This window comes from Lasiodiplodia theobromae (assembly GCF_012971845.1).
Source record: "Lasiodiplodia theobromae strain AM2As chromosome Unknown scaffold_65, whole genome shotgun sequence".
Classification (NCBI taxonomy): domain Eukaryota; kingdom Fungi; phylum Ascomycota; class Dothideomycetes; order Botryosphaeriales; family Botryosphaeriaceae; genus Lasiodiplodia; species Lasiodiplodia theobromae.
The window spans coordinates 86,130-111,546 of record NW_023336547.1 but is presented as its reverse complement, the minus strand read 5'-3'; the positions used below and the strand labels follow the sequence as shown (position 1 = coordinate 111,546).

Here is a 25,417-nt window from a genome sequence, read left to right as displayed (position 1 = left end):
CTCAAATTCTCTCATACCAAGTTCCATCCCTCATGTGATTCTTGGATCGAAAGGCATTGCAGCCGAAGGCTCGCGTGAATGTATTTTGCATCAAATACTTACAGATACTGTGGGCAACTGAAGCACCTGTCCAGGCGCGAATAAATATACTCAAAATGTACACCAGATCAGAGCTGTTGCATCGACAGGGAAAGAAAGTTTCGATTGCAAGATATCCATGAATGCCGCATCCCTGTTTTCTAAAGAACTAATGTCTACACGAAATTCATCTCCGCCCAATTTATCGATGGCGTCTCTTCGTCGCCAGCCGCCACAAATCAATTCTCCAACACCCATCTAACCCCTTTCACTAGATCTTCCACGAACCGCATCGTCTTCTCCCCCAGCTGCGGGAAGAACCAAAAGTAGTGCGGCAACCCTTCGTAATGCTCTCTCCTCACCGGCACGCCGACATCCTTCAACGCTGCCTCTAGGACTGTGCCGTCGTCCTGCATGAGATCCTTGCTGGATGTCGCGATGTAGGTGCGGGGGAACTTCTTGAGCACTTCCTCCTCATAAGTGAACTTGACGATGAAAAGGGGATCGTTGGCCGGGCTGCGCTCGGCTGCGAGATCTGCGGGCATTCGCGCTGTTCAGCAAAAGAAGGCGAGAAGGAGAGGAGAAGAGAAGATGAAGACAGAATGAGAAAGAAGAAAGCTCACCAAGCACGCCCTTCTGATCCACCCCCCTCACCACCGGCGCCGTCTCCCACAGCTCCGAGCCACAAGACTTAACCAGCCCCCTCCACTTCTCCGGCGGCGTCATCGCATGTATCGTCACGGGAAAAACGCCTACTGCGCCTCTGCACTTGTCCCCTTCCCCCTTTAGCACCAACTCCCGCACGACGCCGTACGCCAACGCCCCTCCCGCTGAGCCCCCCAACACCACCACGCGTCTCGCGTCGCCGCCGAGACGGCTAGAAGCGGCATTCGCCCACACCCACTCGAACCCAGCAACGCAGTCCGCTAGCATGCCGGCGGTGCTGTTTTCAGGCAGCAGGCCGTAGTCGACACTGACGACGGCGGCTGGGACGCCCGCAGCGATGAGCTGGCATTGCGCGTGCTCCGAGTCAAGCGTGCCGCCCATCCAGCCGCCGCCGTGGTACCATACGATCAACGGTAGAGGTACTTTCGCTTTTTCTTCTTCGGAGGGGCGGGGCCTGTAGATTCGCAGGGGGATTTCGGTTGACTTTGACGAGCTGGGGGCCGGGATGGTGAGGTCTATGAGGCGGTAAAAGCAAAGATAGTGAGCGCAGGACAGGGAAAGAGGAGAAATAAGCAAGATGGTAAGGATTTGAGCGAAGTACAGGAGAGGAAAGAAAGGAAAAGCGAAGGAGACTTTACATACCCTCGACCTCCACATCGACGGCTTTGCCTTTCCCGTCTACGAGAGGCCGAGGCCACAGCGCCTGCATGGTATCGGAAAGGGCGTTAAACTGGACGCGTTTCTCCGCGAAGCTGCCCGACAGGTGCTTGCGGCCACCCATTGCAGCTTCAAGCTGTTTGAGTTTTTATCCGCGGTCAGCAATGCTCGATACTCCGCCTATCCATGGTTAATTCGAAGGCGTGTATCAGACTGACCTCGAGCCATGCTGGATCATATCCTTCCTCGCGCGCTACTGTGGTTGATGCAGGCATGTTGGTGCGATTCGAGCGGCTTGGATAAACGCTTTTCTATAAAACTCCAGCTCTTTCTTTGATCTTCCACCTTCGTTGCGAGGATATCGACGTTTAACGGAAATTGATCGGATGTGAGAAGAGAGAAAGCGGGGAAAGAATCAACAGATCGTTTTATACCCCGGTCTCACGTGGAAGGCGGGGTGAAGCATCCCTTGGAGTAAGCCATAAGCACTAGATGTCAGCCTTGTTTCAATACAGAGGGATATTGCAGCCGACGGCTAGCGTGAATTTATTTTTCTCGTGCTATTGGTAGTTGAAGCTATCGTCCGGACGTGAATGTATAATTATTAATTCCACATTTACATCCGGATGATAGCTTCAACTATCTGTACATGTTCTTTTCATTAGAAAAAAAGAAAAGAAGGAACCCAGGCATAATTACGCCATGTTCTAGAACCCTGCTATTCTTCGCGCTAGCCATCGGCTGCAGCACCCCTCTGTAGGTTGTTGGTCGATCAAATTGCCGCAAATAGGATATCAAGAATCCTCCATCCGCATTCAGAACGTCCACTAGATCTCATTTGTGTCCATCAATTTTCCTAGCGTTGTTCCACATCTCACGACGAGAATTGATTCTTGGCCCTCAAGTAGACACATCCATGGCCTGACCATCCTCTCTCTCAATCTGCTCCACCCTCTTCATGATACCCGCCTTCCATCTCAAGAACCCCGCCCTCCTCGCCTCGCTCAGATAATCGACCTTATCCTGCATCATCGTGCCCAGTCCGCCCTGAGACACACCAGCCTGCACGTCCATCCCCTTGTCCCCTGTTTTTCTCTTCTTCATTGGAGTATATGGAGGCACGTCCGCTGAATCCCTCCCAAGCCCCGATCCATCATCTTCCTCCCCATCCTCCCCCATCTCCACATCCTCATCCCCATCACCACCTGCCTTTTGCCCCACATTCTCAAACCACTCCATCTCCAACCATCCTCTCTCCTTAACCTCGACCAGCAAGCGCTCCACCCGTGCCAGCAACTCCTCTTCCGCCAGCCCCTCACACGCCTCGCACTCTGCCAACACTCTCACCGCCTCCTCCTTCCTCCCCCGATGCTCTGTGGCGCGCGTCGGCCTCCCGCTCAACCTGATGATTGTGTACATCAGCAACACGGCCACAAGCGGCGGGACGTCGTTTTCGTCGACCCCGCCATTCGTCGCCGCCAGCGTCTCGATCCCCTCCTGCCCTCCACTACGGCGCTTCCTCGCCGACGATCGCGACGGCGTGCTATTAGCAGCTGTTGTTGTCGCTTCCTTGAGTACCGACCGCACACCCGCATACACGTGTGGCACCGCCGCCGGTGTGCCCAGCGCCTTGCTTAGCGCGCGGATGAGCGGGGTCACGTATGCCGGCACCACTCCATCATCGTCATACTCGCCACCAGCAGCGGTACTTCTTCTTGCTGACGCGGCTGTGGGCGTGCGTGCGCCTGCTCGCCCTCCGTGTGATGCCGTTCTGGCGGGAGTTCGGGACGGTGTTGCGGCGGTTGTAGCGGCTGGTGTGCGTTTGCTCGTTGGTGTGGTAGCAGAGGACTCGGCGGCGGCAGCACGGGCGGCGCGTCTGCTTGGGGTTTGAGGCTGTGAGGAGGAGATGGTGAGGGCGCTGTCGAAGTAGTTGTAGACTTTCTTGTAGGCGCGGGGAGGAATTGGCGGGCGCGGGACGATAGGGGGGAGGTTAAGACGTTGTTTTAATCTGAGGATTGACGGGGTCAAAGTCAGCGAGCGAGACTTAAGAAACGGCAATGACAATGATCGATCAAGCTGTTGCTCTTACCTCTCGCATGCCAGATGCGCGCATGCATATGTTCGGGCAATCTCCTCCTCGGGCCTTAGGCTGCTCGCTTTGCTACGCGATTGCGCGAGGAGTGAGACGGCGACGCTTAGCAACTCGGATGGGAGGGGACCATTGTGCGCGGGTACGAGGCCGACAAGCGCTTGTTCGACCGGTTTACTCATGGCTTCCTTCTTTCCTTCGTTCCTGTTTAGATAGCTGTGTTTGTATAGAGAATTGGTGTTGACGTGTGTTGATGTGGAGATGGTCGAGGCAGCGCGAAAAGCTAAGCTTCGCGTCATCGCGTCCTAGCTCCAACGCGACATCACGTGCGCAGTTGCATGCTACTGGAAAAGGGTTGGCTTATCATTGGAGCATTTGCAACTTGGAACGTCGGTAGGCAAACAAAGTCTCGATGAGCCTGTAATCCTGGTATGCTGACTCCAAGCTTGGCCGCCTCATGTGACTTCTCTAATTGAGAAGAGAAAACGGCGCCGAATAGATAGATGTGAAAGACAGAATGTAGCTCCAGTATTGAATGTACTGTGGTAGTACTGCTTGGCATATTCTACAATTCATATCAGGAGTCTTCCCTTTTCTTGACGGCACCAAAGTAAGCCTTCAAAATCCGAGGCCTTACTACATGTACAAACCGCTCTTCAAATATCTTTCCTCGCATGCCTGCTGAAGTTCTTTCTCAACCTCTCACCAAAAATGTACAACACGAACGGAATCGGGATGAAAGCGATGCCCAAAAACGCAAGTGTGCTGCTCGCCCATGCAACGCCCAAATTCTTGTACATTGCATTCGCGAACAGCGGGAAGCCAGCGCCAAACGAAGAACGCATGATGTCATTACCAGCCAGCACGCTAGCGACGTAGTCCGGGTACGCGTCGGCGAGATAGTTGAGCACGGAATTGAAGAGCAGCGTCGCGGCGATGCTGAAGAAGCCACTACCGATGATGGGCATGATCCAGTGAACATCCGGACGCGCGCTCCATCCGAACCAGAACAGGCAGATGGGCACACAGAAGGCACCAACGAAGGCGGGCGGTAGTCGCTTCTCCGGCTGGATCTCGCCGCGCTCGTTGAACTGCTTCTCCTGCACCCTGTAGAGGTAGATGAAGAAAGGTGGAATAGTGAGGAGCGCACCAACAAAGATGCCGAGATAAGCGAGCCCCTGCTGACCCAGGTTGAAGCCGTGGATTTCGACGAAGACTATGACGAAGGATTCGAACCAGATGTAGAGCAGGCCGTAGATGAGAGCGATGTAAAGGTTAAGCAGGAAGACCATGGGCTCCGTGAAGTTGAGCGTGAACGGCCGTACCAGCGTCATCAGCGCAATCTCTTTTCCCGTCATGTGCTCTGCCATGATCTCGGGTTCGCATTTTAAATTGGGATTCCCGGTGAGTTTGCGGAGGCGGCGGGTGCGGCGGTAGAGGATGTTCGTCGAACTGGTCTCGGGCAAGAAAAAGAAGATGAAGATCAGGCAGAACCCGGAAAGCCACATCAGTTCCCAGATGGTCCACGTCCAGCCCTTGGCTTGGGCAGCGAAGCCGCCAATTAGAGGTCCCATCGTAGGCCCGCATACGGCCGCAATTCCCCAGACTGCCATTCCGTAAGCGCGCTTGCGCGGAGCATACATGTCACCGACACTAGCTCCGCCGGTGGCCAAGACAGGCGAGCCGAAGAACCCAGTCAGAAAACGGAAGGCGAGAAGCATTCCAAAGTTGACTGAAAGGGCAGTGGGGACTTGGAAAACGACAAAGACAACAAGCGTGAGGAAATAAACGGGATTACGACCGATGGTCGGGATCTCCGACATGGGTGACCAAATCATCTATTCCAATTTAGCAATCATGCAGTACAAAATCGCGGTGGGGAATATCATACCGGACCAACTCCGTAGCCAGCGACAAACAAAGTCAGGCCCAGAGTTGCAGCCACCTGGGAGACGCGGAACTTCTGCATAACATCGACGATACCGGCACTGTAAATTGCGGAGCCGATGTAGATACTAAAAGTCAAGAGACAGATTTCAAACGTCACGAAGAACTTTTTGCCTACCGACCAATTTTGCGGGTTCTGGAGACAAAGTTAGCTGTGGCAGCGGCGACTGTGGGAGAAGTGTCTCTTACAGCAGGGTCATTTGGCCCGTACCAAGTAACTAGTAGTGTTTCTTTTCCATTTTCCGGATCTGCAATGGCATCTGTCTGGTTTGTCCGAGTCGGCGAATGTGTGTCAGAGTCGTTCCCTTCCTTTTCGACATCGACGCTTCGCTTGCGTTCGTCTTCCGACTCTTCCTCAGAGGCCCTTCGAGTGGGCAAGGAGACGCTTCGGAGCGCCGGTCGTCCGGATTTCTCACAGTCGATGTATTGTTTCCATAACGACGGGTCCAGCTCCTCGGGATACTGGAGGAAATTTCTTTTGGTGACCAAGCGTATAGTTTGGCCGAAGATGGACTCCCGAATGAGCTCCCTCATGATGATTCAGGGGGAAAAAAGAGAAAGGGTCGGTGGGAGAAAGCAGGTATCATGAATGAGGAGCACGGTGAAAAGGCTCAGAGATATAAGAGCTGATTCCGCCATTCTTTCAATCGTCGTCATAGTCAGCCCTGCGGACGGTCTTCCGAGCATTGAAGGGTCCGACGGGACTCGGAGGCATCGATATCCGACCGAAAGCGGTAGAGCCAATGTGTCAATAGATGAGTTTTGGAGCCAAAAAGCGCGGATGTCTGGAAGTCTATGACGTCGCGGGTTGATGTTACGACTTGGCGTGCTGGAGCCAGCGGCTCACATTGGCGCGTGTGGATGGCGCCCGGATCACCAAGCGCAGCCGGCTCTGGGCGGAAAGATGTGAGATCTGGACCCACTCCAAATTTCGATGCCAAGCTCTGATGCAACGACTCAGAACGCGGTCTGGACGCTGCATGTGCCGTAACCATCGGCACACAGCACATCTTCCACGTGTGCCATCAGCGAAATCGAGGCGAAGAATAAGCTCTCCACAAGCTTTCCGCAGCCGTGGCCCTTCTAAAGCATCGGCTCGGAGGTTTCTGTGCACCCGTCAAGGTCTAATAAATGGTGAGTCTTGTATATCTGTCGCAGAGCAAGCGAGCGAGATGATTCGGTCATTCGTATTTTGTTGAGTGCATGTTTGTCGACGACAAGCTTTCATGGAAACTTCTGTGCATGAAGGTGCGGAGCCCAACCAAGCGCGTGGGTCTTAGTCATCATGTGGTGCAGGTGCCAGACGCCGGGGCCTTTGTCGCGACTTCCGCAGCTCAGTCCTCGTCACGCCTCTCGCTCACGAGCACCTGTTGGGAACAAAGACGGTGCGACTCTTGACTACTTTGTTGTCCTGCTGCCCCGATTAGTCACCATGACTCGCCGTCCATCAAGGTATCTGGAAGAACTCCACCATCTATATCACCAACTATCAATTCTTCGTTTCTTCTTGCAATCACCGAAAAACAATGCTTTCAAGAACCTCCGCGGCAGTACCCGCAATCCAAGAACTCCCCGCCGCTAAGATGCAATCCAACGACGACAAGCGGAGATGGAGCGACCTACCAAATGAAGTAGTTCTCGACATCGCTGGCGCTGCCGAATTCGACTTTGCGATGCTGTGCAATCTGCAGCTCGTGGACCGGCGGCTGCACCACGTCCTCAAGACCTATGAGCGCTCGCTGTGCAAAGGCTATGCTGCCAACCAGCTGCTACATGTCATCCCCTACTTTCCGGACCTCGTATCGCCGCAGTGTGGAACACGTGAGTTTGGTCTCTCGCCATCGTTGCGTCTTCTCGAGCGAGTTCAAGCTGTGCTAATGAATCCGCGGTAGGCAGCAATGTCGGATGCGTCTCTGGCCTCTCGTTCAGCTTATTGGCAGAGGTCCAGCGTCGTTCTACAGCTCTGGCGACGTTGACCCGCGAAGTCTTCAGACTCGCGCCCGTATGCTGCTGTCTTCACGGATGGCACCAGATATTCAAGGCCGGGATGCTGCTCCTCTACCGCCTGTCCGAACGTTGTATGCACCCCACAGTCTTCGTTTTGGGCGGGAAGCTCATGAAAACAGGGGACTATGATGAAAAAGTCAACTTCATCATGTCCATGCCCCTCCACGCTCTTGTTACCATCTTCGTCGCGCTCGCACAGAGCATCCGGGCGGCGCAAATCGGCGGCAGCGGTCTCATCCACCGGGACTCGCAGCCTGACGACCCGTCAGCTCGCAGCGACATCCACCTTGTGTTCGAAGATCTTGTTCTCCAGGCCGGTCCGGAGCTTGTGATGTGAGTAGCTGCTTGAGCTTCGCTCTTCTCGTGGCTGACGACTGAGACAGAGACACGCTGAACCACGACAAGAGGGCAGAGCAGTGAGTGTTCCGGCTTGCCGAAACTTGAGGGCCAGTCGGCTGACGTGTTGCAGCGTGCTCAAAGTCCGATACACCAGCCTCGAAGAGATGCAGACGGACGACGTAGACGGCACGCCGCCGCGCAAGTCGTTCATTTCCCAGCTCAAGCGAGCGTTCGCAGCCGAATGCGAATGCCGCATCAGTGAGGTAATGAGCAAGGCGATGGAACTGGCGCAGACCAGGCCGCTGCGGAACATGGAGGAAGCCGATGTCATCAATCTAGTGCGATTCGACGAGGAAGTCGGATACCGCGGATGAGTGACGCGATGGCGGGTGCGAAGTGGACGGCGAATCGGTAGACAAAGGGCTTATGAGAGTCTGGGTATATTCATTAGCGAGGCGGATTGGCTGATACCAAGGTGGGCGATATCGAGGCTGTTTGCTTGGGAGTAATGATGGAGTCTTGCATTCTTTTTTTCTCCCTTATACCATCGTGGTTGGTTGGTTTTCTGCAGTGGGAATCATACATGTATGCGAGGCCCTCCTGCAAATTAATTCAAGCAAGGGTCCAAACAGTCCAGGATGCAACCGGGGCCCAGCGTTTTGTGGTGAAACAAGCGTTTTATAGAGGGGTACTATAGCCGATGACTCGCGCGAAGAATAGCCCCAGCTCTTTCTTAAAAAAAAAAAAAACATATGTGGGTAGGTGAAGCTATCGTCCGGACGTGAATGTAGAATTTTTAATTTGACATTCTCGTCCGGACGATAGCATCAACTGCCCACGGTATGGGCGAAATAAATTCACGTCGGCTGCAATACCCTCCTGTAGATGCGGCTTCCCCGCGAGATTGGCGGGTGCAGGTGTGTGGGGCTCTTTTCTACAACTTGCAGAGACGAGCCAATCAAGGGCGCCGGGGTCCCCACGGCACCTCCTCTCGTGGTGTTGATTGAGCTTTTGCCTTTTTCACACCTCAATGCAGCGCGTGCCCCTGCCCATCACCCTCCCCTTCTTTTCGCTTGCCATGCAGCCGTTGCGCCATCCTTGTCTCTACGCGACTCAATGTCCTGTGGAGCGATCGAAATCAGCCGCGAAGCGCCGAAAGCACATACACCTCGCAGACGTGCGTTGATACTACCCTGAACGCTGCAAGATACTGCACCGCAAGCAAAACTCGGTGCGCCGGTGGTTGATAACAATGCAGACCGCTTGCATCAGCCGGGGTCCTTGTCTCCGCAGAAGAGAGCGAAAGGGGAAACTGAGAGAGGGTCCGGCACGTCACTGCCCATTATTTTTTATTTATTTCCCTGAAAAGCTTGTCGGCGTGTGGGGACCTCGTGCGACTGCGGCACGCGCCAGGTCCAGCAGTAGCATCCACGGCAACGTCCGGACCGGAAGAGAAATGGCCAAATCTCGATATATTGCTCGCTGGAGGTCAGGACGGCAGAGTCGGCATCAGCCGGGGCTTGGTCCTGGGCGCATCTCTGCTGGCGAGGGTCGCTTGCAGGCGATGACACGCGTAGGCAGCCGGCAAAAGTGCCTAGCCTGAGCGTGGGCGATTGGTGGAGAATTATCCTCCCAGCAACCGCGCCCTAGCGCCCTGTCGTTGGATTCCTCCAGACGCCTCTTTCGCACCGCTCCGCCGCCCGCAACGCAGCGCGCAGATGTGGAGGAATCGCAGCAGATCCACCCCGAAGGCTCCGCCGCTGCCCGGGGCCCCGGATTGCAGCCAAACACCCTCCATCCTGCCGACGCCCGTGCTCAACCCCAGAGGCCCCGGACGCCACGAAGCGAGCTAATTGGTGGTTTTCCGGGGCCTGATGCGTGCGTCGAGGCGTTGCATGGCCGCCACTACGCCGCAAGGGTGCTGATAGCCTTGCCTCTCCCAAGCGACTATAAGGACTCGGCGCAAGCTTGTTCTCGCCTCTCGCATCCCCAATCCGACGTCTTTCTCCCTGGGACGCTTCTCCTTCTCCTCACCGCGGCCCTCTTCTTGCACTGTCGTTGAGTCAGGTTGCCGTTCTTCTTGTTCATCCCCTTTCCATCTTGCCAGCGCGTTGAGAGGCGGCTCCTCTCACCCCTCGATCAGCATGGGTTTCATGACAGCCAAGAGAGCGTACAACTGGTAAGCCTCGCCACGCCCGCCTACCCGCAACGCCAATAAGCCAACAAAAGTCAAACTTCCCACAGGTACATTTCTCTCGTCGCCGCATCATGCATGGTCCTCTACGGTTACGATGCCTCGGTGTACAACGCGGTTCTCGGTTCCGATAATTGGATGAACTGGTTTGGCAACCCTGTACGTTTCCCAAGCACGCCGAAACACCTTCACCCGCTCACATGAATGCAAAACAGAACTCGCAAACTCAGGGCGCCATCAACACCGCCTACACTGTTGGTGCCGTTGTTGCAGGGTTTTTCATGGGCGGCCCGCTTGCCGACTTCGCTGGTCGTCGCGCGGGTATGGCAGCTGGATCGTTGCTCGTCATCGTTGCCACCTTCATGCAGGCTTTCTCTCCAAAAGGCAATGTCGGTTGCTTCATCGGAGGCCGTGTCATCATTGGTTTGGGCCAGGGCCTCGCACTGAGTACGTACCATTTCTCCGTCACGTGTTGCTTGGTTTTTCTAACTGTGTACTGCAGCCGCCGGTCCCATCTACATCGGAGAGCTTGCGCCTTCTGAGATTCGCGGAAAAGTCATGTCGTTCTGGCAGATGTTCTACAGCGTGGGTTCCTTTATTGCGTAAGTATCAGAGGACCTTATGCACACGGTATAAGCCCTGACATACCTCCAGGTACTGGATCAATTTCGCCTGCCAGAAGCACAAGGCCGGCCTCGGCGAGTGGGACTGGCGCATGGTCGTCATCTTCCAGCTCTTGATGCCCGTCCTTATCCTCGCCCAGCTCTGGTTCATCCCTGAGACCCCGCGTTGGCACATCCAGAAGGGCAACAATGTTGACGCTGCGCGCGCCTCGCTCCGCCGCGTCCGCGACACGGAGCAGGATGTCGAAGACGAGCTCCTGGTGATCCGTGAGGCGCTCGAGTTCGAGAAGGAGGCCATCTCTTCGGGCTACGCCGCGCTATGGAAGGATCCCTCGGTGCGCAAGCGTCTGCTGCTCGCTTTCGTCATCAACGCCGGCCAACAAGTTACCGGTCAGGGCACGCTCAACACCTATTCCACCAAGGTCTACAAGAAGATCTTCACCAGTACCTCGCAGATTGCCCTCATCAACGCCCTCAACGCTACCTTCAGCATCATCTTCACACTCAACGCCACCTGGACCGTCGACCGCTTCGGCCGTAAGGCGCTTCTCATCGTCGGCGCAATTGGCATGGGTCTTTGCATGGTCATCGCCGCCACCGTCGAGACGCAGACTCCATCCATCGTCGTCGATGGCGTGGCCACCAAGACTCAATCTGTCGGCATTTCTATTGTGTTTCTGATGTTCCTCTTCGCCTTTTTCTGTAAGTTCTCCTCTCATCGGTGTGCTTCGCCCTCTTTCACCGCTAACACAGTCTACCCCCACAGACAAACCCTCTTGGGGCGCAACCGTCTGGATCTGGACCTCCGAAATTTTCTCCATGAACGTGCGCGCGCAAGCCGTCGGCATGGCTTCGCAGACCCAGAACGTCGCGAACGCCATCGTCCAGCAGTTCTTCCCCACCTTCCTCGACAACTGCGGCTTCTACGCATTCTACATGTTCGCCGGCATCAACATCCTGCTCGCCGTCTTCGTCTGGTTCTGCATCCCCGAGACCAAGCAGGTCAGCCTCGAGGAAATCGACGTCCTGTTCGGCGGCTCGAACCACGTCGAGAAAGGTGGCGATTTAATGGGTGTGGAGGATGCGCATCATGTGCATGTGAGCGCAGAGGGCAAGGGGGGTGTCGAGGGGAGGGAGAACATGACAAAGGTATAAGAGGCGGAGTAAGTGGAAGGCAAACGAGGAGAGATGTAGTGTAACTGTTTTTCGAATCATGAATGAATGTTCATATGCAATCAACTCAGTCCAAAGCGTCAACACAGAGGGGTGTCGGATCCGAAAGCTAGCGTTGGCTTGTTTTTCACCCCATGTCATGAGCAGTGAAGCTATCGTCCAGACGTGAATGTAATAATTATTAATTTTACATTCACGTCCGGACGATAGCTTCAGCTCCTGACGCGAGTTAAGTATTGTTGCGGGTCGTTTCTTCTCCTCTACACTATATTTTTTTAATTCATAAACGAGATGCGGTCCGAAGATAGGGGGTTGACAAATGTGTCTATATCGGGTGAGAAATCTCAATGAGGACGGACGAGCGCGCCAGAGAAAATTGCTGGGAGGAGAACAAGCTCCAGGTCGCACCTTCCTTCTGTACCTTGCGGCGGTGGGCCGTCGTTTCCATTTTTAGTTAGCGCCGACGCGTCGCGAGACTGGTGTATGGTCTACTTCTACGACTCTGCACCACCACTTCCTCTACACCCTCGTTATCCTCGTTTTTATCTGCTCAATCGATCCTCAACTACACCAGCACTCCCGTTGAAACGCCTTCGCTCAACCAACTTCCCTCTGACCTTGCGCAGCTGCGAGTTCGCCTTGATCGCAAAGATGAAAGTCGTCAACCCCCTCCCTGGAGGAATTGCCATGCTCCTAGGCATTTTCCTCATCGGCTTCACTCTCGCTACTCCCTCCGAGGTCAACGCTGTTAAGATCAACAATGACCTCGCCGCCGCTCTTGGCAATGCCAAGCGCACTTTCATCGTGACTCCCACTGCCAACAACGATAAGTGGGGCGGCGCGGTGTTTAAGCAGCCTCCCTCTGGACACTTCACCGCGATTCAGGGTAGCTTCACAGTCCCGAAGATCTCCGTTCCCGTCGATGCTCCGTCCCAGAATGGCGTCAACTGGGAGGCCGCCGTCCAAGTCGGCTTTGGTGGCACTGTTGGCAATGACAACAACTACTGGATCCAAGTCGGTGTTCTCTTGTAGGTGAAGCCATCTTCGCACACTATTTGCAAATGACATCAGCTGTGTAGGTCGATCCAGCCTTCTGGCACAGCCACGTACCGCGCCTTCCATGTGTGGCACCCGAAGAGCGACCCGGTCTTCGACGACGTCGAACTCACTATTCATGAAGGTGACGCAATTACTCTGCGTGTCGAATCATACTCAGCCACCGATGGCGTTGCAATTGTCGAGAATCACACTACCGGCACGGGCGTTCACAAGATCTTGACAGCTCCTCCCGGCGCTCCGCCTCTACTCGGCCAGCATGCGGAATGGTTCATCTCGGAGCCTATCGACAACAAGCTCACGGACTTCGGTAATGTCACCTTCACTGACGCGATCACCTACACTAGTGATGACAAGAATTTTGGCCCTGGTGAGGGCGGCGCGCTTGTTGCTACTATTAGTGACGACGGGAGGCCGATGACCGAGACCATCGTGCGTGGCCACGAGCTCACCATCGCCTACCTGCCCTATACCCAAGAGGAGCACCGCATCTCTGAAAAGCGTGCTGCCGATCCCAACCGCCCCGGCGGCAGTGCTGGTGCCACGTTCTACCAGCCATTTGCCGGTGACTACAAAGCCATTGAGGGGACCTTTATTGTGCCTCGGCCTTCCCTGCCAGCCCATGACACAAACGAAGATCTCAACTACACCGCCGCCGTCACAGTCAGCATTGGCGGCTCTGTCCAAGAGAAAGATTCACTTGCCGCGGTCGGTGTCAAGCTCATCATCAACTCCGAAGGGGACCAAGCAATTTGGTACAAGCCCTTCTGGACATGGGGCAATACAGATTACTCATTCGACAACGACTTCTCCGTCTCCGAAGGTGACGTGTTGGCTGTGCGCCTCGAGCTCGATAATGCTACCAGCGGTCGCGCGTCTATCAAAAACAACGGAAATATCAACAGCGGCAGCGGAAAGAAGGAAGCAATGGCGACCATACCCCGCAATCCTTCCACTGATCTTCCCGTTCAAGGTTTCCACGCCGGGTGGACGGTAACCGACCGATATGAGGGGGATCTGCCTGCGCCCTTTCCTGACTTTGGTACAGTCGACTTCACCCATGCAGCCGTCGAGACGGTGAACGGTACAAAGGTTGGGCCTGGCGATGCGGAGGGCGATTATCTGACGGCCCAGCTCATTTACAGCCCAGAGGGGGTTGCCATGGCGGCTGTTGTTCTTGACACAAACCTCGTGGGCATTACTTACAAGCCTCTGTCTAAGGATCAAGCCCACGTTGAGTAGGGAAATGTGCTGTTGTGGTTTTCATGGACGACGGCGTTTAATCCTTGCTTTTTCTTTCGCCTCTCTTTCTACCGAGAGCCAGCTGTGAGAAGGTGATCGGAAGACAGTGATTCTGCTCACAGGCTATTCTCCGGTAGCAAGTTCCACTTAGAGTAGTCTTAATACACTCTCGGCCTCCTTTCTTCTTCAAAGGCAAGGTGCGTCCGCCGTTCCGCCTCCATGATGTGAAATCAATGTATCGAAATACTGTTGGAGCAGTCTAATCCTTCTGCTTCACCCAATGAAGATTCATTATCCATTTCATATCCATGTTAACACTCTAACATGCAGTTAGTATTGAATGTAAATTCAGAAGTCAAACATCCAGAGGGTTACCCGCTAAGAGGCGAGGTGAAGACGCTCAAATGGTTGCTTTTAAGGTATGATAATTTAAGTTGCTATCTACTCACGCATGATATAGAGAGGTATTGTAGTCGAAAGCTAGCGCAAAGAATATAAGGGTGCTTGAATCTGTGGTAACCATGCCTTAGCTTTTTTGCTTTTTTTTTTTTTAGAAAAAAAGACTATATTGGCAATCAGAACTATCATCCGACGCAAATGTGAAATTATTGATTCTACATCTCTGCCCGGGCTCATTGTCAAGAGCTCATGTGGAATGACATTGTCGAGTAATCTCGTGTCGTAAATCATTGCACATAAAACAATTTACAACGACCATCTCTTCAGGATTCCGATCATTTCCTTCCCGCCCGCCTAATCCATGAATCCCTTCTTTCCGTCTTGATCCGCGTCCTTCATCGGATTCAATCTGTCCATCAAGCTCGGCTTGTTCGCAGCACTGCCACTACTAGCCTTCCTCGCGCTTGTGCCCATCGTATTCTCACCGCTGCCAAGAACGCCGCTGTCATGTTTCCCGGAGCGGTGACTGCCCGCACTAGCAGCGGTGGCACCAGCACCAGTGGCACCAGTCATGCCCGAGCTGGGCGACATGCCAGCCTCTCCTTTGAGGCCAGTGCCGTGGCTCGTTGTGGTACCGCGGGTGTTCGTGGCGCTGTCACGATCAAAATGCGTGCCGCTTACACCGGAAGAGTCCCGGTTCTTGTCATGTTGATGGTGGGCAGCAGATGTGGCTCCAGCAACTGTGCTGGTACCCAGGGCTGCTGCTTCGCCAGTAGTACCGTGGCGACTGGTTGTTGAAGAGGTGGAACCTGGAACGTTCGCACCGGTGCCAGTCAAGCCAGAGCCAATGTCGGCGCTTGCTCCGGTGCCAGTGCCGCGGCCATGATCCCCAGTAATGCTGTGGTCACCGCGGAGGGCGCCGGTTCCGAGACCTTGACTGATATTGCTGCTGGACCCGCCGATATTACGCGGCTCCCCTTCGAATCCGTCGTAGCGTTCATCGCGGCCAGTAAGAGTACCTCCTGATCTCCGAAACTCGTCCATTGAAACGGGAGGCAAGGCAGAGGTGGAATGGTGCTGCGGCGCATTGTGGTGAATTTCGTGTATTGGGACCGTAGTATGCATCACATGTGGCTCAATGGTTTCTGTAATGCGTTAGCGCTTTGAACGACATGGAGGGTGATGTGCTTACCCTTCTGTACGACGGGCTGGATCGTCTCATGCACATGATGGTGGACGTGCTCGCCCGCAACCTGCGGCGCCGTAGAGCGAGTGTGATGTTCCTCCTGGCGGATAGACTCATCCTTGAACTGGGCGGCTTCTTTCTTCAGCCGCTGCTGCACCTCGCTCTCATCGCCATGCTCGAACTTGCGGTGCTCGACGCCAGCGAGGTTGTGGTGATGTTTCTCCGGAAGCACTTCGCGCTCCTGGATGGGTTGGACTGCTGTGTGGTAGTGATCCTGATGGATCTCCTTGTCGACGGCTGTAGTCACATTTTCGTGCTTCGAAGGCTTGACCGTCTGGTGGGTGACGGCGGGCTGAACCCTTTCGTGGACGGTGGTATCGTGGTGTCCGGCCTTGGACATAAAGTCAGAAACGGCGGCCTTGGCTTTCTCCATTGTCAGCTAGATAGATGATACAAGGAAGAGGTGTTGATGAAGTATCGAGTACAGGCGGCCGCACGGCTGTTTATAAGTGTCCGAGGCGTCAGCCTTCGTCATAGCTGCGCATACATCATGACGATATAGCGCAAGAGAGAAGATGGCTGCATTAGGAAATTGTCATAGCCACATTTCCGCTTATCGGCCGCGGTGGACGACGGCAAGGGCGTGAGCGCTAAGCGGATCGAAGGTGAAGCCGTATGCCAGTGGACCAGGCACGGGGATCGCGGAAGCTGGCACCGCCAATGGCAGCGGGGATGGCGCGAATGCTTAGCAGATCTGCGATACCCAGCTGAGCGTTGGCGGAGACGTGCCGTGGGCGGGACAGGCCGCTCTTGTCTTTTCAGCTCTCTCTGCACATCATGGTCGCGGCCTAGCCACGACGCACACCCACGGTCGGGCTCTTGTTGTGGAGCGGCGGCGTTGAGTGGTTAATCGTTTCGCTAGACGCTGGTGATGTCATCGCCAGCCGCTCTTTGACGCCTCGAACTTTCCCTTTCCGGCATCGTCAGTGTGCCATGACGAACGGCGACTGCGGGGTCACTGCAGCTCTCGAGCGATCCTCTGCCGCTTCGACGATCGAGTCCTGCCGCAGCTCTGCTTATCCGTCTCTTCCTCTCAACACACGAATCTTCGCTCCGAATGGGTGACGCTATCAAGCGACTCTTCCACAGGCGCAATTGGAGCACCGACAAGGAGTCCCACCTTCAGTCCCTCTCCTACCGCGATGCCACCCCCGGCACTCCACCACGTCGAGGAAGCCTGCCATTGCGAGGAGACGTGGTGTTGACTGCTAACCGCCCCCACAACACTCCTGTCTACAGCGCAAGCCCAACAAGAATCTGCCGGCCTGCATCGCTTGGCTCAAGCCATCGGGGCCGCGTGCATCGGAATCGATTGAGGAGGGCTATGTCGGATGCCTCGCGCAGAGGCCGTGCCGAGAATCTCTGGAAAACAGAAAACGGAGACGTGCGGAACTCGGAGGAGATGTCGCCCCCTCCTCTGCCTGGTACTGCTGTCTCGAGTGACCATGCTAGATGTGGGAATGCTCGTCTCGCTGCGAGGCAATCATCTGCCGGAAGTGAGAGTTATTACGACGAGGATGTGGCCGAATCCTTTCCCAATCCTCCGCCAGCATCGACTGCAACCCGAGATAGGTCCAGCTACCCGGCTCCGTTGTCGGTTCCCTCAAAGGGGCTCAACCCGCGCGACACGGCAAGCTACTCCTTGGACGAGGAGGCCTCACCTTTGTCCGACCAATCAAGGGCAAACAACACACAATCGAGACTCTTCCTCGATAACTCCAGCGACGAGGAAAGCCTCAGAGAAAGTTCTAGAGAACGCACGAAGCGGGACAGTCGCGGGTCGTTGAGGAGGAAGCGAGCATATTCCTCCGGCCTCCGTGACTTCACCGACCCGACGAATCGCTTGAGCGTGCAAGAGCCTGTGGACACTGCTGAAGGAATACCGGATGGATATCCTGAGCGCAGCGCCCAATCTTACTTGATCGATTCCAGCCCGGAGCCATCAAGCCTGGAGGGCATCGTCGACTTGAGGAACACTGAAGACGTCGCCTACCACACACGGTACGCTCCAGGTAAAACCATGCAGACCTTGTCCGCATAGAATATTCGCTGACAAACGAACTACTTAGCCGTTACTCACCAGACAATACAGCCGGAGGTGCACGAGATTCGCGAAGAGCAAATCTTTCGTGAAATCCATACATTCGACGTCTTTCACCGTATACTTCCCGTGGTGGACGTCGAGGTCTTGCCAGCGCGCCATTTCCTTCGCACTGAGGATGGCCGACTCAGGGAAGTTCCCGAGGATCAGATTCCTGGTCGCAGCACAAATAACCAAGGATGGCTGATTGCATCCAGGCCAACCACCCGGGACGATACAATAGAACCCCGCCGATTCACCGCCCGAGACTTCCCAGGTACAGAAGGTAACGAGGTGAGATACACGACGAAGGACGGATTTGAGAGGACAGAGACCACGTGGATACACGCGCCGACCATTGAGACTTACATGCGTTCGCCGGGCGAACACGAAGGCGCAGACTCTGAGCCACATGCGCAGGACCTCGCTGGTGGAGTTCGAGATGCCCCATTCGACGAATGCGCCGAGTATGAGGCGGCAAGCGAGAGGATGAAATCGCTCCACATCAAAAGCGATTCTGGTGTCGGAAGGATGCGAGGCGATTCTGAGTAGATGGCTCTCTGTATGTAAGGTTCGTTCAGGAGGGAAGCGGCATGGGATTCCGTGATAGCTTGCACTTGGATGGTTCGTAGTTGGTGGTCCGAGGCGACCGTGCGGTGCGGAGGCGCAGCGTTGTCATGACGAGAGGGGGGTGCGCACTGCTCCAAGCTCCTTGACCGTCTAGGATCTGCCGAGCTCTGAGCTATATTCCGGATGCAAGGCCCGAATAAAAACAGACATCCCGGGCCGTCACTTGCAGAGATGAGTGTGAAATTAATCGAGAGCAATGCTGCTGGCGGCGATGTTGCTCGATGCAGTGGACCGCCGTCCCGGTTCCCGCGTTCGACCTCACCGTGACGTCGTCTCTCGTACCCGTAAGGCCTTCCATCTGGGGTGATTGTCGGCGCCAGCCTTTTCACAACTACGTGGAAGCTCGACTAAGCGCACCTATAGCTTACCGCAGCAGAGTTCGTATTTGCTGCGTTGTCGTGCGGGCGCTCGGGACCTTCGTCACGGAGCAGCGGGTGGCGGGCACGGGCGGGCGATTGCTGAGTGCGCGAGCTGTTGTGGAGGAGGGTGTGCGAGAAAGGCGCTGGTGGGGTGGAGCTATTTTTGGGGTTGGTCGCCCGATAGCCGAACACGCGCAGGACGCCCTTCCCGCACGCCGCCTGCCACCTTCGACTTAACCCGCTGGGCCTCGTGACGCCGTCTCCAATTCCTCCTCCTCTGTGCGCCTGCTTGCGGTTACCGCGCCGGCGCAGGATACAACGCGCCAGTGCCACCTCTCAGCGCGGGCTGGCTCCTGCGGCCTTCCCTGTCGGCCCTTGCAGCACGTAGACTGCGAACTGTGGGGAAGGCCATGAAGAGCAGCTCACCGCCGATGATCGCTCCCGACTGTCGAGCGAGAGGCGGGGAACGCGGCCGTCTTCTCGTATTTTCTTCCAGCAACGAGACAATCGGATGATGGACTGCACCGTGCAACTCGCAAGCCCGCCGAGACTCGGTGGTGTCTTCCGCCAGCTTCCAGCGCAGCGACACCGACGCAGGTAAGACCGGGAAAAAAAGGCACCAGTCTCACTTGTTGCGGCTGTACAGCAACAGCCGGGTGAGATGGACTAGGCAGGACAGAGTAAGAGCCAGGCTAGCGCTGTACTGGAAGTGACCTACAACGGCACAACGGGGACCGGCTCCTGCTCGCTTTAGGCCTAGAGAGGTACCTTGGTGCTTGCCTTTACGAGGTCCGCTGATCTGAGGCTCGCATCGCGGATGCTACATGGAGCGATCAAGGTGGAAGGAGGGGCCCGTTTACGAGCCTCCTCCCGCCCCGGTTAGCCACCGCTTCAGGAAGCAACGACAGCAACGCCGCCTATAAAGCCCAATCGCTCGCCCTCTCCATCTCTCTCCCATCATCACCAGCATTTCCAGCTCTGCATCCATCAGAACATCCATAATTCTTAATCGCCACCCGCAAACACCACTACTTCAACACAACACCGCCACAATGCAGTTCACCACCATCCTTGCTTCTCTTGCCTCCATGGTCGCCATGACCTCTGCCACCAGCGTCTCCTTCGACACCGGCTACGACGATGCCGGCCGCTCCATGACCGCTGTCTCTTGCTCCGACGGTGTCAACGGCCTGATCACCAAGTACGGCTGGCAGACGCAGGGTGCCGTCTCCAAGTTCCCCTACATCGGCGGCTCTGACACCATTGCCGGCTGGGGCTCCGCCAACGTGAGTTGTCTTCACACCTGCTTCCCTTGTCCCCTGCGTACTGACAAGTCGTGTCCACAGTGCGGCAAGTGCTACTCCCTGACCTACAACGGCAAGACGATCAACATCCTCGCCATCGACCACGCCGGCAACGGCTTCAACATCGCCCAGGCTGCCATGAACGACCTTACCAACGGCCAGGCCGCCGCCCTCGGCCGCATCGAGGCTACCACCGCCGAGGTCCCTCTCAGCAACTGCGGCTTGTAAACACTCTGACATAACCTCTCGACTGCCGAACCCTACACGCTCCACCTTTTTTCTGTCTTTCTCTTTCTCCCCTTGAATGGTTGTGCCCGAGCGGAGAAGCGGGGGGTACCCCTCCTTCATGTATGAAGAAAAAGCGAGCGGGGTTGCATCGAAAAGTGATTGGGCCAGGTGCGGGGAAGAGACGGGGAGGACGCTGCTTGGATGGGAAGAAGGACATGACTGCATCACGGGCGTACTCTTCTGCTGTTCATACGACTAATGAGTAATGTCTTACACGAGTTCCTGAAACAAACATCTCCGTGCTGCAATTGATCTGATGTGAATCATGAGTGGATACGTGCATCCTTCGGTACGCGAGGATCGCAATCCTGCAAGTTTAAGCTTTTAGTGCGCGCTACTAGGTACTGAGAATCATCAGCAGGCGAGCGCAGACCGAGAAGGAAGAAACGCGTTTGTTCGTCGGGTTTCGAAAGCTACTCAATGTTACATGACCAGAAAGCACCACTCATGGCGACGGGGCTTTCGCGGAAGAGCTCACAAATCTATCAAGGGTGTAATCGGACGCGTAGAGATATGACGTCTTTTTTTTTTTTAAAAAAAAAAACAAAAAACAAAAACAAGCAGGTTCAAGCAATCATATCCGCTAGCGTGTTTTCAACACTGTGTTCTCTATCCGTAGCAAGATCTCGATATTAAAGAAGGAATCTCCAGGTTTCATACACATCTAGCGAAAACAGAATCTGTTCACCTGCAGGAAGATCCTTGCACGCACCCGTTCCCTCCGGCACCGCGGCGCGGCCAAACCCGCAACTTTCCCGGGAGCCGCGCAACGCCAATCCATCATTCTGGCGCCCAGAACAGCAAACAACACTACATAACCCCCCCTGCGTCTTTCGCCGTCGTCGCAATGCTCACGCGCCGCTCTCTCCTACGCCAGTTGGCGCAATTGGACCCGGCTACCGCCACCTCATCGTCGATATGCCGCTCGTGCCAGCTGCGCCGCGTGTTACAAACGAGCACCACCGCTATCGTGGCTCCGCGCAGCCAACAGTACAGCACGCAACCCCCGAACAAACAAGCCCAAAAACCACAAGGAGCTCCAGCTTCAACAGCAGCGTCGGAGACTGGGCAGAAAGAGAAGCAAGCGGCGGCAGCTCAGAATGAAAGAAAGAATGCGCTTGGCCAAGGTCCCGCGGCGTACAAGGCGCCGTCGAAGCAGGAGGGCTTCACGCCGCAGGTATTAGGGCGACCTATAGGCTTCCATCGGCCACCTCTGCCGGATGAGAATTCTGGAAAAGATGAGCGCAGCCTGCGTCAGCGGCGGGACGACTTTGTGGATTACGACAAGCACTTGAAGCGTCGAAAGGAGCTGTACGTTTCTTTTGGCCGTGTTCATACCCAAAATATACACGCTCCCTCCTTGCTACATGTCCTTCTCCGGAAACCACTATCAATCAGACCCGAACCCACGAGCTCCAACAATTAAAGGAACAATGTGACTAATTAGAACAACCCATTGTAGGACCAAAGCCGTCTCCAAGCCCTACTTCCGCGACTACACCAACATGCAATACCACAGCGGTAAATCCTTCCTCGCCAACCCACGCATTTTCCGCTCCGATCGCGCCCTCTTCTTCCCCAACTTCGTCGGCTCAACGCTCCTCCCCGGCGCTGAGGGGCGTAAGCCCCACTCGACAACGCTTGCCCTCCTCAACCGCGTCTCCCTCGTCTCAATCTACTCGTCGGAGTGGGCGCGGCAGCAGTCCGCAACCTTCACGGCGCCCGAGCAGAACCCGGAGCTGCGCGCGCTCCTCGAGGCGAACCGCGGCGTCGCGCAGCATGTCGAGCTGAACGTGGAGCCGAACCCGATGCGCGCCTTCATCCTGAACCTGTACAAGGGCCGACTGCGACGCCAGCGCGGCAACGAAGCCGATTGGGACCGCTACTTCATCGTGCGCCGCGGCTTCTCCGACGAGATGCGCGAGAATTTGGGCATCATGAACGAGAAGGTCGGCTACGTCTTCCTCGTCGACGGCGCGTGCCGCATCCGCTGGGCCGCCAGCGGCAACGCTGAGGGCGACGAGAAGGAGTACTTGAACAAGGGGCTGAAGATGCTGATTGGCGAGGCGACCGTGGGTCATCATCACTATCACCCAAAGGAGGGGTCAGCTGTAGAAAAGGCTGCAGCGGCATGATGATGCTGTGAAGGTTCAGGCAGGTTGCTGTCTATGTTGGGGGAAACTGCTGTAAAATTTGTTCTATACCCGTTCATACTTCTCGACTCTACGCTCACGAGAATTACTGAATTTTACTTACGGCGGATGGTTGAAGCCCATGTCTAGATGTCTTTGTACGGGTTCCGAACTTACATTCACGTCTGAGTATTCGCTTTAATCACCCACGTTAGGAGAGTGCAGTGTTTCGTGGAGCATGAGAGGAGGACAATTGAGTCTGGAATGGAGCATGATATAGGAAATCCCTTGAGTCTTTTACCCCCCCTTTTTCAGGATTAAGAGGGAGAACATGATGATGGCCAAAAATGTAAGACTTCAATGGCGATATAGAGAAACTGTACAAATAGATCAATGCAATGCTCATAGCGACAAGCATGACAAGACCGCCCGCTGGGTTTCCGCAAAACTCCTTGCCTGAGGGGAAAAACAATGAGAACCCCGATCCCTCGGGAGGGGGTATCCATACGCCGTGCAGGGAACCATCCATGACAATCCAAACAGGATAACGAAAAAAAAAAAGAATGAGAAAAGTCCAATAGCCTTCGACCGATGATGCTCGCACGCACTGTCCAACCCGCGCCCGCGCGCCCTTCATGAAAAGAAGAACAACATGAGGAAGCAAAAGGCGATGAAGCTTCCGAGGATGACGCCGTCCCGCCTCTTCTTGGCGCTGATGCGCGACATCAGCGAGTTGAGGCCGGGGACCTGGCTGGCGGCGCCGGTGATGCGGCGGTTGATGCTGGCGAGCGTCTCGCGCTGGAAGCCGAAGTTCTCATTGACGGCGTAGGCCTGGCTCAGCACGCTGTCGGCCATGTTGTGTGAGTTGTCGATACGGCGGCGCTCGTCGAGCATGTAATCGGCCTCGGCCTGGGCTGGGTTGGCGGAGCGGTACGCGTCGATGTCGCTGCGCACGTCGGAGAGGAGATTCGCCCGGTCGCGCGCCGTCGAGATGGTGTTCTTCAGCCGCGACAGCTCGCGCCGATGGTCGGCGAGCACTTCACGGTGCCGGGCTAGGTTGTTTTGTTTCAGCGCGGAGGACGTTAGGTCGGCAGAAGAGTCGAGGAGGCGGGTGAGCTGGCCGATGAGGGCATCGCGCTGGAGGCGGACATGGTCAGTATAGCTCTGCTGCAAGACTTGGGATGCGATGATGTGAAGACAAGGTAGGCAGAGTGGCTGGCCAGGTACCTTATCGAGAAGCTCGCGGATCTGGGATTCGGTGCGTTGTTCCTCATCGGTGGGTTTCGGGGGAATGTTCGTCATCGAGGCATACTGCGAGTACGTGTGGAACAACGATTCTGTCTGCGCGAGAGCTGTCATCAGCTGGAGCCGCTCTGGTCGCGGCAAAGAGCGCGCGGCTTCGTACCTGCGTTTCTAGGGAGCGGGCTTGCTGGCGCAGCTGGGCCCAGCCGCCACCGGTGGAGGCCATGTTTGCGGAGCAGAACCTGGGGATGCGAGGGCGTGGTGAGGTCAGCGGAGACTGGGATGTGCACAGTGAACGACGAGTTCCACACGTGATGGGTTGCGTCGCCGCCGTTCTTGGCGCGTGCTGGGTGCTGGGGGTTGGGCGGTCGGGCGGTCGGCGTTTTTCGTAAGCGAGGCGCACCGACTGTCGAAATCTCGCACTCTGCAAGCGCACGCCTTTTCGATTTGAGACGACGACCGACGACGACAACCCATCCCCCTCGACGACGACACACCGCCGCCCAGTCTACAACTCGCCAAAATGGTGAGCTCGCCCCGCGATGTCGACAATACAATGCACCAGGACGTTTTCCGGCTAACGGTTGCTTGCTACAGTCGTCCGGAAAGGTCAAGGCCAGCCAGCTCGTGGGCAAGAGCAAGGAGGACCTCAAGAAGCAGCTCGATGAGCTGAAGACCGAGCTTGTCGGTCTGCGCACCCAGAAGATCGCTGGCGGTGCTTCCTCCAAGCTCACCAAGATGTACGAATTTCCCCTCGTCCCAGGCCCGGTAGAATTCGCACACGACGCGGCACGGACAATGCGACACGCACCACCACCACCGCAATTGAAGAGGAGGACCACTGGGCTTTCGAAAGGAACGCAAAGCTAACGGATTTTGCTTTGCAGCCACGACGTCCGCAAGTCGATCGCCCGCGTTCTCACCGTCATCAACAAGAACCAGCGCGAGCAGCTCCGCCTCTTCTACAAGGGCAAGAAGTACCTTCCGCTCGACCTCCGCCGCAAGCAGACCCGCGCCATGCGCAGGCGGTTAACCAAGCACGAGGCCTCCCTCGTCACCGAGAAGCAGAAGAAGAAGCAGATCCACTTCCCCCAGAGGGTTTACGCCGTCAAGGTATGAGGAATAGCACCATACCGCTGCCAAGCCTACGCCTCTTTCCGCCAGTCTCGTACGGTGCTTTTCAAACGGAATGCTGATCGGGTCATGAACAGGCTTAAATTTTGGGCGTGGTGTCTTCTGGTTTCTTTTCCGGCTACATCTGAGGCATTTTCCTGCGGGGCTATCGAATTCGGGTTGCAGACTACCGGTGGGGTTTCAGCGATGTACCTTACCAAAAATAAGGTGGCCTAAAAAGACTTTACGAGACCAAATGGATTCCGAAGTCCTGAGGAAAGAAAAAAGAATGATGGGTGCGATATGTGCATGATACGAAGGGGCGGCAGCGGGTATACCCAGCAATGCACATAAAAAAGTTTGGACATGCCGATCTTCCTGGGACCCTGCGTGTTGAAGTAAACCTACACTGGTTTTTCCTTCCAATGCTTGCCCTGGACCTTCTCTGCACCTCCCTGACATCGCTAGTACTTACGTTATTTTTTTTCCCTGCCCAATTTTCACATAACCTCGTGCGTGCCATATCATTCCTTGTCGTATTCCTTTTCTTGCA

At 55.6% G+C, this 25,417-nt stretch overlaps 11 protein-coding genes across 11 annotated transcripts; 7 read left to right on the top strand and 4 right to left on the bottom strand.

Moving 5' to 3' along the window:
* Positions 1-317: 317 nt before the first annotated feature.
* LTHEOB_12521 (Alpha beta hydrolase fold protein) lies at positions 318-1,676 on the bottom strand (the record flags this gene model as incomplete). Its single annotated transcript, XM_035509398.1, has 4 exons — positions 318-613; positions 702-1,259; positions 1,387-1,537; positions 1,620-1,676. The coding sequence occupies 4 exons, from the start codon at positions 1,674-1,676 to the stop codon at positions 318-320; spliced, it is 1,062 nt and encodes a 353-aa protein (XP_035364546.1).
* A 625-nt stretch (positions 1,677-2,301) lies between these two features.
* Positions 2,302-5,971, bottom strand: LTHEOB_12520 (Multidrug resistance protein; the record flags this gene model as incomplete). The annotated part of the gene is made up of 5 exons (XM_035509397.1): positions 2,302-3,409; positions 3,491-3,694; positions 4,190-5,328; positions 5,382-5,573; positions 5,627-5,971. 5 exons carry the CDS (start codon positions 5,969-5,971, stop codon positions 2,302-2,304), a joined length of 2,988 nt encoding a protein of 995 aa, XP_035364545.1.
* A 1,049-nt stretch (positions 5,972-7,020) lies between these two features.
* LTHEOB_12519 (uncharacterized protein) lies at positions 7,021-8,157 on the top strand (the record flags this gene model as incomplete). The annotated part of the gene is made up of 4 exons (XM_035509395.1): positions 7,021-7,258; positions 7,330-7,777; positions 7,828-7,860; positions 7,914-8,157. The coding sequence occupies 4 exons, from the start codon at positions 7,021-7,023 to the stop codon at positions 8,155-8,157; spliced, it is 963 nt and encodes a 320-aa protein (XP_035364544.1).
* Positions 8,158-9,927: 1,770 nt separating this feature from the next.
* On the top strand, positions 9,928-11,755 carry LTHEOB_12518 (Sugar transporter; the record flags this gene model as incomplete). The annotated part of the gene is made up of 6 exons (XM_035509394.1): positions 9,928-9,962; positions 10,028-10,136; positions 10,193-10,424; positions 10,480-10,579; positions 10,632-11,302; positions 11,367-11,755. The coding sequence occupies 6 exons, from the start codon at positions 9,928-9,930 to the stop codon at positions 11,753-11,755; spliced, it is 1,536 nt and encodes a 511-aa protein (XP_035364543.1).
* A 669-nt stretch (positions 11,756-12,424) lies between these two features.
* Positions 12,425-14,071, top strand: LTHEOB_12517 (Aspergillopepsin-2 heavy chain; the record flags this gene model as incomplete). The annotated part of the gene is made up of 2 exons (XM_035509393.1): positions 12,425-12,801; positions 12,853-14,071. 2 exons carry the CDS (start codon positions 12,425-12,427, stop codon positions 14,069-14,071), a joined length of 1,596 nt encoding a protein of 531 aa, XP_035364542.1.
* A 753-nt stretch (positions 14,072-14,824) lies between these two features.
* LTHEOB_12516 (Allergen protein) lies at positions 14,825-16,089 on the bottom strand (the record flags this gene model as incomplete). Its single annotated transcript, XM_035509392.1, has 2 exons — positions 14,825-15,615; positions 15,663-16,089. The coding sequence occupies 2 exons, from the start codon at positions 16,087-16,089 to the stop codon at positions 14,825-14,827; spliced, it is 1,218 nt and encodes a 405-aa protein (XP_035364541.1).
* A 684-nt stretch (positions 16,090-16,773) lies between these two features.
* On the top strand, positions 16,774-18,348 carry LTHEOB_12515 (uncharacterized protein; the record flags this gene model as incomplete). Its single annotated transcript, XM_035509391.1, has 2 exons — positions 16,774-17,717; positions 18,015-18,348. 2 exons carry the CDS (start codon positions 16,774-16,776, stop codon positions 18,346-18,348), a joined length of 1,278 nt encoding a protein of 425 aa, XP_035364540.1.
* A 1,489-nt stretch (positions 18,349-19,837) lies between these two features.
* LTHEOB_12514 (Epl1 protein) lies at positions 19,838-20,317 on the top strand (the record flags this gene model as incomplete). The annotated part of the gene is made up of 2 exons (XM_035509390.1): positions 19,838-20,071; positions 20,132-20,317. The coding sequence occupies 2 exons, from the start codon at positions 19,838-19,840 to the stop codon at positions 20,315-20,317; spliced, it is 420 nt and encodes a 139-aa protein (XP_035364539.1).
* A 907-nt stretch (positions 20,318-21,224) lies between these two features.
* On the top strand, positions 21,225-22,512 carry LTHEOB_12513 (ATP10 protein; the record flags this gene model as incomplete). The annotated part of the gene is made up of 2 exons (XM_035509389.1): positions 21,225-21,688; positions 21,840-22,512. The coding sequence occupies 2 exons, from the start codon at positions 21,225-21,227 to the stop codon at positions 22,510-22,512; spliced, it is 1,137 nt and encodes a 378-aa protein (XP_035364538.1).
* Positions 22,513-23,142: 630 nt separating this feature from the next.
* Positions 23,143-23,977, bottom strand: LTHEOB_12512 (Vesicle transport v-snare protein; the record flags this gene model as incomplete). The annotated part of the gene is made up of 3 exons (XM_035509388.1): positions 23,143-23,646; positions 23,737-23,850; positions 23,915-23,977. 3 exons carry the CDS (start codon positions 23,975-23,977, stop codon positions 23,143-23,145), a joined length of 681 nt encoding a protein of 226 aa, XP_035364537.1.
* A 297-nt stretch (positions 23,978-24,274) lies between these two features.
* Positions 24,275-24,870, top strand: LTHEOB_12511 (Ribosomal protein L29; the record flags this gene model as incomplete). The annotated part of the gene is made up of 3 exons (XM_035509387.1): positions 24,275-24,277; positions 24,349-24,491; positions 24,639-24,870. 3 exons carry the CDS (start codon positions 24,275-24,277, stop codon positions 24,868-24,870), a joined length of 378 nt encoding a protein of 125 aa, XP_035364536.1.
* Between the last annotated feature and the right edge of the window lie 547 nt (positions 24,871-25,417).